Below are 13732 nucleotides of genomic sequence, written 5' to 3'. Positions count from 1 at the left end.
AATTAAGGAAACAATCGCCCCCCTCTCTCTTTTGGACACACCCCGACTCCTCCCACTGGGGGCAGAGCTCGACTCGCGTCTGTCAACTGAGGGTTCCCGCAGGCGCGCGCCTCGGGCCGTCAGTCCCGGAGTCTGCAGAGTAGCCGGCGTAAGAAAGGGAAACAGACGACTCCAGGAAGCCCCACAAAGCCCGTGAGGCTAAACCGGGCCTGAGGGCGGGGCGGGGCGAGGCGGGCCCGGGGCCGCCTCCATCTCCAGGCCCGCCCTGCGCTACACCGAACCCCGCCTGCGCTCAGCTAGCGGGCCGTGGCGCCCGCCTCCGCCCGCCAGCCCTCACCTCGCCCCGAACGCAGCCTCTGGGAGTCAGCGTCCTCCTGCCGCGCCGCCGCGCCCCCCGCAGCCTCCTCCGCAACCTTAGCCCACCGGGTGGACCGGCCCCAGTAGCCGGCGGCCCAGGCGCAGGTAGGCGACGGTGCGCATGCGCAATTCGTGAACTTCCATTCGCTGCTGCTAAGCGACAGCCGCAGAACCGGCCAATCCTGGAGCGCCTCCACCTCCCGTTCCTGACGGAGTCGTGAATGAAATGGTTCTTAAAGGGCTGCGACCCAAAAGTAGAGGGGGCGTGGTTGGGGCGCGCAGGTTCCAGCTTCTTTCCCATCTCCCAGCTCTCACCCGCGTGGGTTTGCAGTCCAAGCCTGAAATTTCCACGTCCGGAGATGCGAGGAGGCTTCGTAGTCTAAGCTCGTGTCCTGCTGGGATAGTGGATAGCACTGACAAGCGGAGGCGGGGAGGTTCCGCGGGACGGCGCGACACGCCCGGGGCGTGGATCCAGCTGTCTGCTCGTTTAGGCGTGAGATCTGAGATAGGCAAACCAAAGAGCAGAGCCTCCTGCCACCCTGGATGAGGTGCCAAAGTCCGACTCCAGCGGGACACACTCCAGCCTAGAGGCGGAAGCCCTCGCAGATGGATGGCCGGCTGAAGGGAGATTGGGGAACAGAGTTTGTCCCTTTATCCATTCAACAAACTTTGAGCACCTGCTCTGTGCCAGACACAATGCCAGGCACTAGGGACACAGCGAGGAACCCCTGACACTAAGAACTATGTTAAGAGAGGAGGGCAGAGTGAGAGCACACATCAAACAATTTCACAACACATATTTAAATACCAACTGAGATACGTGCTCTTCAGAGAGGAGCAAGGTTTTTGAGAGAATTTACAGGAGATTCTGGCCTGGACTCGCGGTCCAAGGAGGCTGCCCTGAGAACATGACACTGGCTGAGCGGTAGCTAACTAGGCAAAGGCAAGAAGAGTCTTTCGAACAGAGAGAACAGTATGCATAAAGAACTGTATGTAGAAGACAGCGGGTCTCCTTTGAGGGGTGAAAAGAAGCTCAGAGAGGGGGATGGGGAGTTAGTGTTTAATAGGCACAGAATTTCAGTTGGGGAAGATGAAAAAGTTGTGCAAATGGATGGTGGTGATGGTTGCACAACAATGTAAATGTCCTAACTGTCACAGAACTATACATTTTAAAATGGGGCCGGGCGCAGTGGCATAGTGGTTAAGTTCCAGCACTCCACTTCAGCGGCCTGGGTTCCCAGGTCCGGACCTAGCACCGCTAGTCAAACCATGCTGTGGCAGTGTCCCACATAAAAGAGAGGAAGATTGGCACAGATGTGAGCTCAGCCACAATCTTCCTCAAGCAAAAAGAGGAAGATTGGCAACAGATGTTAGCTCGGGGCCAATCTTCCTCACAAAAACAAAAACAAAAAAACAAAAAAATGAAATAAAGTGTACAGTTGAATATATATTTTTTAAATGGTTAAAATGGTAAATTTCATGTTATGTATATTTTGCCATAAAAAAAGGAAAGAAAGAAGAGAAACTCAGTGTTTAGAGAGTAAAGGAGTAAAGTGAGAGCCACTAGAGAGACTAGAAGAGGTAAAACCATGTAGGATCTTGCAGCTATGGTAGAAAGTTTAGGATAGTAGAAAAATGATGAAATTTGCATTTTGTAAAAATCTCTTTGGCTGCTGAAGTTAAGATCAAAATGGAGAAGGCTCATGAAGTTGTGGTGGGCCCAGCTGGGAAGCCAGTGCAGTGGTCTAGGGAAAAGAAGATGGAGCTGGCGTTTACTGAAGTGCTGGTGAAGAGGCAGAGAACTGGGCAGTCTGCAGAGAAATGTAGGAACAAAATCAACAAGCCTCGGTGATGAATTGAATGTGAAAGAGGGACAAAATAGCTTCAAGGATGATGCCATTGTTCAGCCTTGAGTGAAAGGAGGGATTCATAGGTATGGAGAACACTGGAAGAGGATTTGATTTTGCAGAGAAGATAGATCACTAGGTCCATCTTAGACAACGTGAATTTGAGGCACCTTTGAGACTTCTGGTTGGGATGTCGGCGTACACAGTTGAATGTACGGGTTGAAGTTCAATGTAGAGGTCCGGGCTGGACATAGACTTTTGAAAGTCATCACCACATGGGTGAAAACTGAAGCAGGACTTATATAGACAGAGAAAAATTACAAAATGAAAATGGAAGAGAGTTATGATAGAGTCCAAAATGGCCTCCAGGGATCCCCACATCCTGGTATTCACACCCTTGTGTAGTCCTCTCCCACAATTGAGTCAGGGTTGGCCTGTGTGACAAGTGATCATGAGGCTAGGTCATCAAAGGCACAAAGGAGAAAAATCATGAGATTTGGTTGGTAAAAGAGGTTGAAACCCCTGCAGTATGTACCAGGAAAGAGGCTAGAATGCCCTCTCAAAAGTGCCTTCACACAGGTGAATGAAGACCTGTCCTTCACTCCACAGGTCACGAAATACAAGGTTTTGGCCTAGATGGAGAGAAAAAATTGGAGCTAGACCCACAAAAACTTAGAGCTTTCACACGTGAGCCCTCGCGCTCTCAGAACCTGCAGTGTGAGTGCTTTAGAATAGGGCCTTGCACCCTCTGATGGTGCAGTTGGTGTGGCTCAGGCACCACAGTGGATTGGGAAACTGGTGAGATGTGGAAGCTGAAGTCCTAGCCCTCTTCTCCAGTTTTTGGTCATTTTGGCTCCAAGCTCCAGAGGCTTTCTCTTCTAGGCCTCTTCATCCCTTCCAGGGTCACACCCTAGACTGCTGCATCACCACAGAAGAGCTCCACCTCTGAAGTTGGCAATGCAGATATCTGAGCTCTGACCTGTCCTTCAGCTGTTCTCTGAATTCCTCCCACTGTTCTCTGGCCTGCAGAAGCCTCCAGTCCACTTGTCCTACCCGGTCTTCATTTCCTTCCCCATCAGCTGAAAGTCCAGAGTCCATCACTTCCATCCCATTCTTCTCAATATGCTTACCTCTATTGTGCAGTTATCCTTCTGTCACACCTGCCTGGCAGCACTCCAACACTGGAGAAATCCAACCTCTGCCTTCTCTGAATCTGCTCCTGGGCTGTAAGTGCTGCTGGACAAAATCTCATGACCACACAGATCAGTACTATATATGTACGTTGCCAGCCTCAACCAGGTTCTCCACACTGCCCAGCAGTCCTGTGTTTGCCAGGTCAGCTCTCTCTCCAATTCTCCCCAACACTAACTTCAAAATCTCCTGCATGTTCCCCAGATCTTCCACTCTTCAGCCCTGCCCCTTTCTCTCCCATGCCTCCTTCAACCAGGAAAGAGCAGCCATTAAAGTGATGTCCCTCAGCTCCTGCCAACGTCTCTCCCTCCAACTACCAACTTCTTTCGCTTTTCCCCTTTACAGCCAAACTTCTTGGAAAAACTGGCCTACATTTGAAGACTCCATTGCTTCATCTTTCCCTGAATTTCTCAGTCTCCTGCAATTCTGACTTCTGCCTCACCACATCACTGAAATTTCCCTCATTAAGGACATTAAAGATCTAGTCTCCGGGCTGGCCCTGTGGCCAAGTGGTTAAGTTCGCGCACGCACTTTCGGCAGCCTAGGGTTGTGCTGGCCCGGATCCCGGGCGCAGACATGGTGCCACTCATCAAACCATGCTGAGGCAACATCCCACACAGCACAACTAGAAGGACCTACAACTAGAATATACAACTATGTACTAGGGGGCTTTGGGGAGAAAGAAAAGAAAAAAAACCCCAGAAGATTGGCAATAGATGTTAGCTCAGGTGCCAATGTTTAAAAAAAAAAAAAAAGATCTAGTCTTTATCTTGCTTGACCTTTCAACAGCGTGTGTCGTTGCTGTCTTATCTTGCTGTCTCAGTCCCTCTTTTTTCTTAAGCTACATGACCCCTTCACTCTCCTGGATTTCCTCTTATATTTCTGGTCTCTTTCTCCCCTCGTTCTCCTTTGTAGCTTCTTTTCCTCTGCCATGAGGGAAACCAACACACTCTCCTTGAGCAGTCTTACCCACTGCATGGTTCCAGTCATTTTCTATAAGTGATGCTTCTCAAAGCTTATACTGCCAGCCCAGCTGTTGGTCCTGAGTTCCAGACCCAAATAGCCAGTCACAAGCTTCAACATCTCCATTTGACATCACCTCAAACTGCACAAGTCTACAGCTGAATTTATCACTCTCACTTCCAGTCCAGCTTCTTTGCTGCTGTTCCCTACCTCCATAAATGGCATCACCAGTCTCTCGGTTGCTCAAGCCAGAACCCTGGAAGTCACCCCTCATTCCTTCTTCTCCCTCTCCCTCTCCCCCATGAAGTCATTAAGGCCTGTCAAGCCTACTCCTAATGTCTTTCAAATGCACACACTTCTTTGTTCATTGTTCCCACCATTTCTGGCCTGCACCCCTGCAGCAGCCCTCCCACTGATCTTTTTACTTCTCATCTGGCTTCCCTACATGCCTTTCACCATATTACAGCCAGGAAAACTCTATAATGCATCTCTGACTTTATCACACTTCTGCCTAAAATCATCCATTGCTCCCATTGCCCCTGGGAGAGAGTCCAGACTCCGAGCATCTGCCACCTGCTTTACCTCCACTTCCTCTTCACACTGAGACATTTTTCTCTCCTGGAGGGCTTTCTCTGTATGCTGGACCAGGTTGACCCCCTGCACCTGCTCCACCTTAATACCATCTCATGTTATTGTCATTTGTCTAAACAGGAATAGGACTGAGGAGGACTAAGCAAGCCCTGCACCCTGCTCCTAATGGTGCCTCCTCTGCTCACTCTGTTTTCTGCAGAACCTCTGTGGGCTTTTCCTGGGGAGGGACCCTGGTATAGGGTTAAAGTACAGGTTTGGGGAACAGGAAGCCCCAAGTCCTGGCCCAGCTCAGGCATGTTGCCCCACTTCGCTTACTGGGTTTACCCCTCTGTGAAATGGGATGAAAGCTGTCTCCTCACAGAGTTAAATAAGAGGATTGTGGAGGGAGACCCCAGCAAAGCAAATGTGCCTGCTCTGGATCAGGGCAACTGCTCAGGGAAATGAAGCTCTAGGAGGCAGAATTGCCCCCAGACCCCTTTTGAGGAGTTAAGGCTTCCAAGATCTCCCTCCTAAATGAAGTGGCTGCTGCTCACTCTTGTGCTGCAGGGAAAACCAGCCTGTGCCCATATCCAACATGGATGGGCTGGAGCAGAGAGAAGACAACTACTTCAGAGTTTTAGTAACCAGCAGTAACTTTGTGGCCCAGGAGGTTAGGCCCAGCTTCCTCCTTGTATCTTGTGGCTAACTCCCTCTAGTGCACAGGCAGTATGGAGTAGTGGTTAAGAGCAAGGGTTCTAAAGCCAAACTGCCTGTGTTCAGATAGTGGCTTTGCCCTCAATAGCGATGAGACCTTGGGCATGTTACTTAACCTCTGTTTTCTCATCTGTAAAGTGGAGAAAATAATAGTACTTTTTAGTGTTGAAAAATAAGTATTATTATTACTACTAATAAGTATTATTATTGTCCAAATTAAAAATAGTTATATATGCAAGTTTCTCCCTCAGCAAAGAGTAGAGCTGACACCAGTGTTTTCATTGGCCCTGCAGGATTTGGCTTGGCGGGAGGCAACGTCCAGGGTCAAGCTCCAGACGCAGGCCTGGAGACACCAGAGTGATGTTGAAAGAGGAGTGTACTTGGAAACAGATATCTGGGTTCCAGCCACGATTCCCACGTGACCCCAGGCAAGGTGCTCCTGCAGATAGAGCGCACAGAGCCTAAGAGGCGAGGCGGTGACGTCGGGCCCCGCCCCCCAGGTTAACTTCCCAGACAGCGCAAACGCAAAGGATGGGCAAACAGCTCCTGAGCCGCAGGCGCGGGGGCCCGAGGAGGACGCTCTTGCGCGCCCAATCGCAAGTGACGTTCCTCCTGTTCCCCGCCCTCCAGGCGGAAGGACCCAATCAACGTTGAGAGCGTAGGCCCCCACCTATCGTGGGGTCCTGCTGCGGCCCCATTGCTTTGGCAGCTGCTGGTTGGCTTCGGTCTGGATGCGCGGGGGTCACCGGGGTCCGAGGCAGGGTTCCAATCTGGCTTCAAGGGATGTCGGTGGCCTTTGTACCGGACTGGCTGAGAGGCAAGGCGGAAGTCAATCAGGAGACCATCCAGCGGGTGAGCGCTAACGCAGACAGAGACAAAGAGTTCCTTAAACTGAGATCCCCAAGGGCTACGGGTGCGGGGAGCTGCTTGGAGTGAGCGGCATCCGCGCTGAGTCTTGGGGTGTGCTTAAGCTGTTGACTTGCAGGGGTTTGGAGTGAGATGGGGACGAAATCAACAAAGCCGGAGGGCTGGACAGTCCAGCAGTGGGGGGAGGGTCAGTGCAGCCCGCTGTCCCCATGTCGCCCTGCACTGACCCTTTCTATGATCTTTCAGCTCCTGGAGGAGAATGACCAGCTGATCCGCTGTATCGTGGAGTATCAGAATAAGGGCCGGGCGAATGAGTGTGTCCAGTAAGTCCCCCCCTCCTCCCCCGACTTTTGAGTGAAGAAGCCAGTGAGGTGATAAAGCAGCTGTTCTGAACTTGGAGTCTTGGGTGATTATCGCCGATGGGGCTCAGAGAGGTTACTTAGCTGCCCAAGACCATACGGACAGGACATTGTGAAGCCTGGAGTCAGACGCAGCTCCCTCCTCAAAACTTGAATTATGTTTATTGCAAAGCTTTCTTTACGTGAAGCCATGTCAGCCTATGACAACAGGGATAGGGAGGGGAGCACACGGAAAACTAGTCTCAGGAGATGAGAGCAGTGGCTGCTTGCTCATCATGGATCCCTGGCTCATCCTTTTTCTGTTAAGGGAGGGGGTCAGACCATTTGCCTGCTAAGTTCCCTCCCATTTCTAACTTGGAGTCAGTCTATAACACACACAAAGACCAATAAAAGATTTCCAAGTTGAGCCAAAGGTGAATCTTGCATACTAATTTAATGTGCCCTCTTGCCATATACCAAAATGAGAGGAAATGGTCTGTCTCTTTTCTAAATGAAGTCCAAGAGTTATGCCACATTTATTATAGAAATGTTTATTATTTCATTTTTACTGAAGACATGTTTAAGAAAGCCATGCTTTTCACACTCCCTAAAAAAATCACCCACAATCTTTCATTGAATAGGTCAGTGGAATAGTAGAGATAGCCATCTCTGGCTAAGTCTCTACATTTGACTCTGGCATTTGATAATTTACTTATTACAGTTTATATTCAACAGTTTCTCATTTTCCTATATGGAAAATAGTTGCAAAACATTCCATTTGGTTTAGTGCTTCTCAACCTCTGGATAAGAAAGTTACCAAAATCTCCTAGTGGGCTTTTTCAGTCACACAGGCCTATGCTTCCTGCCCCCTGTCTGATTTGTCTTCCTGAGTGGGGAGCTGTACCCTGTGATTGAGAATCGCTACAACAATTCTGGAAATGTCTCATCCCCTCTTTAAGTTTGTTCAACAGGTATTTTATAAGGACTACTGAGTACTAGGCACTGTGTCAGCTACTGGGGAATCAGTATCAAAACAGCTCTGCTCTCATGGAGCTTACATTCTAGACTCTAGAATCTAGAGGGGGAAATCATATAATCAGGCAGATACCAATATGTGATTCAAATAAGAATAAAGCAGGATAAGGGGGGGCACTATTTTATACAGCGTATCTGATGTGACATTTCAGAAAACAGCTGAACTGAGGGAGCCAGCTATGCAGATATGTGAAGCAGAGGGAGCACCAGGGGGAAAGTTCCCAGGCTGAAGCCTGATGGAGATCTTCAAGTCACTGTAAGGAGGCCAGTGTGGCCAGAACTCAGTGAGCAAAGGGAAAGTGGTAGGAGATGAGATCAGAGAGGTAGCTAGAGGCCCTGATCATGGAGGGCCTTGCAGGCCCTGAGAAGGGCTCAGCTTTACCCAGAATGAAATGGGAGCCTTTGGAGGGTTTTAAACAGAGCTATGGCATGATCTTGACTTAGTACAGTGATCACTCAGGCTGCTATGTGCGGAATAGAGTAGGGGTGCAAAGGCAGAGCAGGGACACCAGTTAGGAGACTGATCCAGTACAAGAGTCAAAGCAAGAAGTGTTAGTGGCTTGGCCTAGAGAGGTGGCTGTGGAAGTGATAGGTGAGAACAAGTAAGATTCTGGATAAATTTTCCTTGAATGTGTTAAACAAGAAGGTTGATAACAGTGAGTCATTCAATCAGTGGATGAGCCATTCCACTAGAGTGGGTAAATTCTTTTCCGGTTTTTTGTTCATGTTCAGTAAAATTAAGCCTCTAATTTTTGCCTGTTTTTCACCCATAGGTACCAGCATGTATTACATAGAAACCTCATTTATTTGGCCACCATCGCAGATGCCAACCCAACCAGTGCTTCAAAAACAATGGAATAATCTTCCAGTTGACTGTTGTGAGAAGTAATTGAATGTAATCCATTTCCTATGAAACGGAGACAGGATCTTTACCAAGTGAACTGCTTAAAACATGAATGAAACCTCTATGGCTCTTTTTAAAATGTGAAAATGTGAAGAAAGCTACTAAATTAACTTTATTCTCAATGTAAATATTTATTTTAATAATTAAGCAGATTCCCATAATTAAGTTGACTCCAGGTGTCCTCTTTCCTGAAACAGGCATGTCTGGATAACAAAGACATCATGAGCTCTTCAAGTCTACCTTTTTACTTTCAACCTGAAGAGGAAACTGAGCAGATGTTGGGCAATTGGCAGGAATTGGCAAGACTCCCGACTGAGACCCTGCCAAATGGATATGCTGCTCCCTCCTACCAGTTTATAGCCATGGACTCCCTGACTGCTCTTTTCAGGTTGCTTTGAAATAAAGCTTGCCTTTGCACAAGAGAATGATAGTGAGGTATAGAAATTTTCATGTAGTAATTATTCCATTTGGTTTTCCAGAAAAACTGTAAGGACTTAAAAATATATGTAACAATACCATTATCATTGCTAACAAAATTAATAGTAATTCTTAATTATTATCTAATATCATCTAATAATAGCTGATGTTATGGGGAAGAAAAGTATCTTTTCCTTCAATCCTTTTAACGTTCTCAGCTGGGGCTCTATAACAAGACATTAACAAAAGAAAAGCGTGCAAATTTATTTAATATAAGTTTTATGACATGGAGGCTTTCAAAGAAACAGTTAAACCTGAGTGTTTTTATACTAGGCTTGATGAAGAGTGGAAAATTGTGGGAAAATGTGATAGGACAAAAGGCTATGAGCTAGGTGTAGTAAACTGGGGGAAACTGTTCCTTCCAATTCCCAGCGTCCCTCGGTCTTCAGAGATGAGCATGCTCCTTTCCTTTGGTATAGGAATGGCAGCTCTAATATGAGGGTCCTATGACCAGCTTCATGGGAGAGTCCTTCCAGCATCGGCCATTTCTCAGATTCCTTCAGCTTAAAATATTCAATTTGCCATATTTTGGGGTAGCATATCCTAAACCCTGTCAATGTTCAGTTTCCTTCACTTATCACAGAATGTGTTTGTTGATTTGTCTGAATCAGGTTCAAAACAAGATTCACACGCTGCATTTTGTTGATGTCCCTTAAGTCTCTCCAAAAATACTTAACAGGCCGGCTTGGTGGTGCAGCAGTTAAGTTCATGCACTCTGCTTTGGCGGCCCGGAGTTTGCCGGTTCAGACTCCAGGCCTGGACCTGTGTACTGCTGATCAAGCCATGCTTTGGCAGGAAGATGGACACGGATGTTAGCTCAGGGTCAGTCTTCCTCAGCAAAAACAGGAGGATTGGCAGCAGATGTTACCTCAGGGCTAATCTTCCTCAAAAAAAATAAATAACAGTTCCCCCTCTTTTTTTCTTTGCCATTTGTTGAAAAACTTAGATCATTTGCCCTAAAATTTCTCACGTTCTGCATTCGCCTAGTTGTATCCCTGTGGTGTCATTAAATATGTCCCACTCTTGCCCATTTTTCCTGTAAACTGGTAGATCGAGAGGCTCATTCATACTCAGGTTCTATTATTTTTGGTGTGAATACATCATAGACAGTGATAAGTACTTGCTTTGCATCGCATCAGGAAGTGACCCGTTTGACTTCTCAAGTTCCCAATAACCTTTCACTTAAATTATGATCTACCCAGCTTTGATCTATGATTTCATTAGGAATCGCATACTGGTGATTTTCTATTTTATCATTCTTTCTGCCTTTATTAGCTTTGTTCTGTAAAGAACTTTCCCTCTGTGAGACTTATCTGTAAATTGAGGCAAAGAGATTCCTGTAAGTGAACCCAAAATTAGACCCTCACGTTCTTGGCTGCTTCTGTTGGAGTCAAGGGTTGTGATCCAGGGAGGCTGTAATGTGTAAATGGTGAAGAAAGACCTTATTTTGAATCCTAGATCTATCACAACCTCCGAAAGCTCTGTTTTCTCACTTCTAAAATGGGGAAAATGGAAGTGGTATTTGCCTCCTGAGGTTGTCAGATTGAGATAATGCGGTTGAGAGCTGGGTAAATAGTCAAGTGTGTTAGCTCTGATGTGTTATCTGAAGTTTCTGGCCCTTTCTAGGCCTTCCCAATTCTGGGAAGGAGCTAGTTTTTTGCTCCCTCACCCATTCTGCCATCCTTAGGATTCTAGCCCATTATTGGTCCCTCTCTCCTCCACTGTTCATGGGGTTGGTGCCCATACCATGTGCCATGTGGGCTGCTCATGGAGCTATTCCAGTCAGCAAATAGGGTGGATGCTATGGAATGTTTTTAGTTTTGAATTAGTTGCTAACATTTAAAGATAAAAAGATTTCCCATTAGAAATGCAAGTCAAAACTACAGTAAGATATCACCTTACACCCGTTAGAATGGCTAAAATAACCAAAACAAAAAATAACATGTTGGAGAGGTTGTGGAGAAAAAGGGACCCTCAAACACTGCTGGTGGGAATGCAAACTGGTGCAGCCACTATGGAAAACAGTATGGAGATTTCTCAAAAAATTAACAATAGGAATACCATATGACCCAGCCATCCCACTACTGGGTATCTATCCAAAGAACTTGAAATCAGCAATTCAGAGACCCATGCATCCCTATGTTCATTGCAGCATTATTCACAATAGCCCAGATGTCGAAGCAACCTAAGTGCCCACTGACTGATGATTGGATAAAGAAGATATGGTGTGTGTATATATATATATATACAATGGAATACTACTCAGCCACAAAAAGGATAAAATCGTCCCATGACAACAACATGGATGGACCTTCAGGTATTATTTTAAGCAAAATAAGCCAGATAGAGAAAGACAATCTCTGTATGACTCCACTCATATATGGAAGATAAACACATGGACAAAGAGAACAGATTAGTGGTTACCAGGGAAAAAGGGGGAGTAAGGGGTGGGCACAAAGGGTGAAGTGGTGCATCTATAATATGACTGACAAATAATGTACAACTGAAATTTCACAAGGTTGTAAACTGTCATAACCTCAATAAAAATAAAATAGGAAAAAAAGATTTCTCATTAAATCCTGGATTTCTGGCAATGCTAGGCTTACAGATCCACATGGCAACCATCAGCTGGAGTGGGCTGGCAGCTGCTTCTCTTTACTAGGCAGCTTGACTTGTTTACACAGGGCCTGGCACTGGCCGGAATGTGCACGCTGGCTGATGTTCCAATTTGGGCCTCCCCAAAAGCAGAGACTGAGACAAGGCCCTGGGTGCAGGAGATTTATTTAGGACATGGTCTCAAGAAGCAGGAGTAAGGCAGGGAGGAGAGTGAGACAGGGATGAGGAAAAGCCACTAAAAGGGTGTGTTACTGAGGTCACTGCTATAGGCAATAGGGGCTCAGTTCTGCAGGGACATCTGAGAAACATGCAGAATGATCCGGAAGTGTCCACATGAGAGACACTAGTTGGGATGGTCTGCAGCAGAGTTAGCTCCCCTACACTAACAAGGAGCCTTTGTGGGCCCCTAGACATCGGAGCAGGCAGGAGGAAGTAGAAGGCTGCAGGGCAGCCCCTGTGGTGGGCTTCTGCCAGCACCAAGTGAGTCTTGCCTTGTCAGAACTGTCTGCTATTGGCTGCAGCCCATATTAGAGGTGGGCAAGGGTCTGTGACAGAGCAGCAGAGGCTCCAGTGCCGGGGAGTACGGGCTCTGCACCAGCCAGTGTGGCCTACAGCAGTTAAATCCAGCCTCCTGCATGGCAGGGGAGCAGCCTTGAGGACAAAGCCCAGCTCTCCTCCAGAGGGAAGGGGTCTGTGACCTGCAGTGTTCCCCTCCCTTTGTTTCTTGGAAGGATATTTCCACATGCAGGGGACTGAATGAGGGCAAATCAGAAGCCACTGAGAACAGCTGAGGCTACTTTAGCCACAGTTTACCCTACACTCCAAAGGTCCCGTATCTGGGGAGACACTGGAGAAGCTGGCGCAGGCCAGCCAGCTGTCATCGTATGTACCCCAGCCCATCTCTACCTGTCTGCTTCAGAGACAGCCTGAAGCATAAGCATCTGCCATTCCTCTTGAAGGATCTAGAACTCAATATAGTTGTAAAGATGATTTAAAAAGGCAAAGACCAAACCTGACCAGACTTTATTAGCCACTCTCTCTTCTGAGGACCTCCTGCTTCAAGAACTAAACCTTCACTCAGCCTGTCAGCCCTTTTCCAACTCTCAGGGTCAAGCTCATCTCCCAACAGCCTACACAGTGTCTGAGCCTGTTCTCTTGGGGGTCCAAGCATGCTTCTCAGGATTTGCAACTGTGGTGACTTCTGTCGTTATCACTCTTTCCTGGGAGAGGATATGGCAGCTAAAACAGCAGATAACTTTAGATAAGATTTATTTCACAAAATGTTATTTTTCCAATTCCTCCTGAGGCTTCTTGACACCCCAGTGTAACCTCTGGGGACTTCAAGTAACAATATGGCTAGGGAGGAAATGTTCAGTGGGATCTCATGTGCCCATGAACCTTTGCAATAAACTTCCATTACTGAAGATGATCTGAGTATATTTCTTAAGCCGGCTACATAGTATCTTCATTTTATTGTTACTCCAACACTAACATATATATTGTTTTGATTCATTTCCATTTTAATAAAAGCAATTTTAAGAAGTTAGTTAATCTGTCACTTCTGTTCCCAATTAAAATCCCACAGATTCCTCTGGAATCTAGATGTTCTCTTCACTCACTAGGACCTTCTCTTTTCTTCCTAAATGTTTAATAAGAGTCTAGGATCCAAGGGCAGGTTGTTTGCATTTCTGCTTGTGATTAATTCACTCATTCACTCAAAAAATATTGATCAACTATTGTGCTGAAGGTACTGCAGTGAGGAAACCAGATAATGTCCCTGCTCTCATGGAACCTTTATCCTTGTATAAAGAAGACGATACAGTATAAATAATCTGTATTTATGGGGGAGACAC

General features: G+C 46.9%; 2 protein-coding genes across 8 annotated transcripts in view; one reads left to right on the top strand and one right to left on the bottom strand.

Moving 5' to 3' along the window:
* SEC22C (SEC22 homolog C, vesicle trafficking protein) overlaps window positions 1–788 on the bottom strand; it is a 30056-nt gene extending 29268 nt beyond the window's left edge. The window contains exon 1 of one of the 3 annotated variants that reach the window (XM_070492310.1): window positions 673–788. The gene's annotated coding sequence lies outside the window, so the exon portion shown is untranslated. Of the gene's footprint in view, window positions 1–337; window positions 475–672 lie in introns of those variants that run through there. The other 2 variants (XM_014860117.3, XM_044754440.2) reach the window with 2 other exon arrangements.
* On the top strand, window positions 327–11475 carry SS18L2 (SS18 like 2). 5 transcript variants are annotated; one of them, XM_070492312.1, is made up of 4 exons: window positions 327–462; window positions 5936–6494; window positions 6756–6832; window positions 8656–11475. In XM_070492312.1, exons 2-4 carry the CDS (start codon window positions 6426–6428, stop codon window positions 8741–8743), a joined length of 234 nt encoding a protein of 77 aa, XP_070348413.1. In that variant the 5' UTR covers window positions 327–462; window positions 5936–6425; the 3' UTR covers window positions 8744–11475. The 5 variants fall into 5 exon arrangements, 4 of the variants coding, with proteins under 4 accessions (XP_070348413.1, XP_014715601.1, XP_044610378.1 ...); XM_014860115.3 differs by lacking the exon at window positions 327–462 and having other exon boundaries at window positions 6154–6494; window positions 8656–8767; window positions 8984–11475; XR_011496244.1 differs by lacking the exon at window positions 327–462 and having other exon boundaries at window positions 6300–6494; window positions 8656–8874; window positions 8984–11475.
* Window positions 11476–13732: the final 2257 nt, after the last annotated feature.

Source organism: Equus asinus, chromosome 21 (assembly GCF_041296235.1).
Source record: "Equus asinus isolate D_3611 breed Donkey chromosome 21, EquAss-T2T_v2, whole genome shotgun sequence".
Classification (NCBI taxonomy): Eukaryota; Metazoa; Chordata; class Mammalia; order Perissodactyla; family Equidae; genus Equus; species Equus asinus.
Note: the sequence above shows the minus strand (reverse complement) of the source record. Positions and strands in the feature narration are given on the sequence as shown.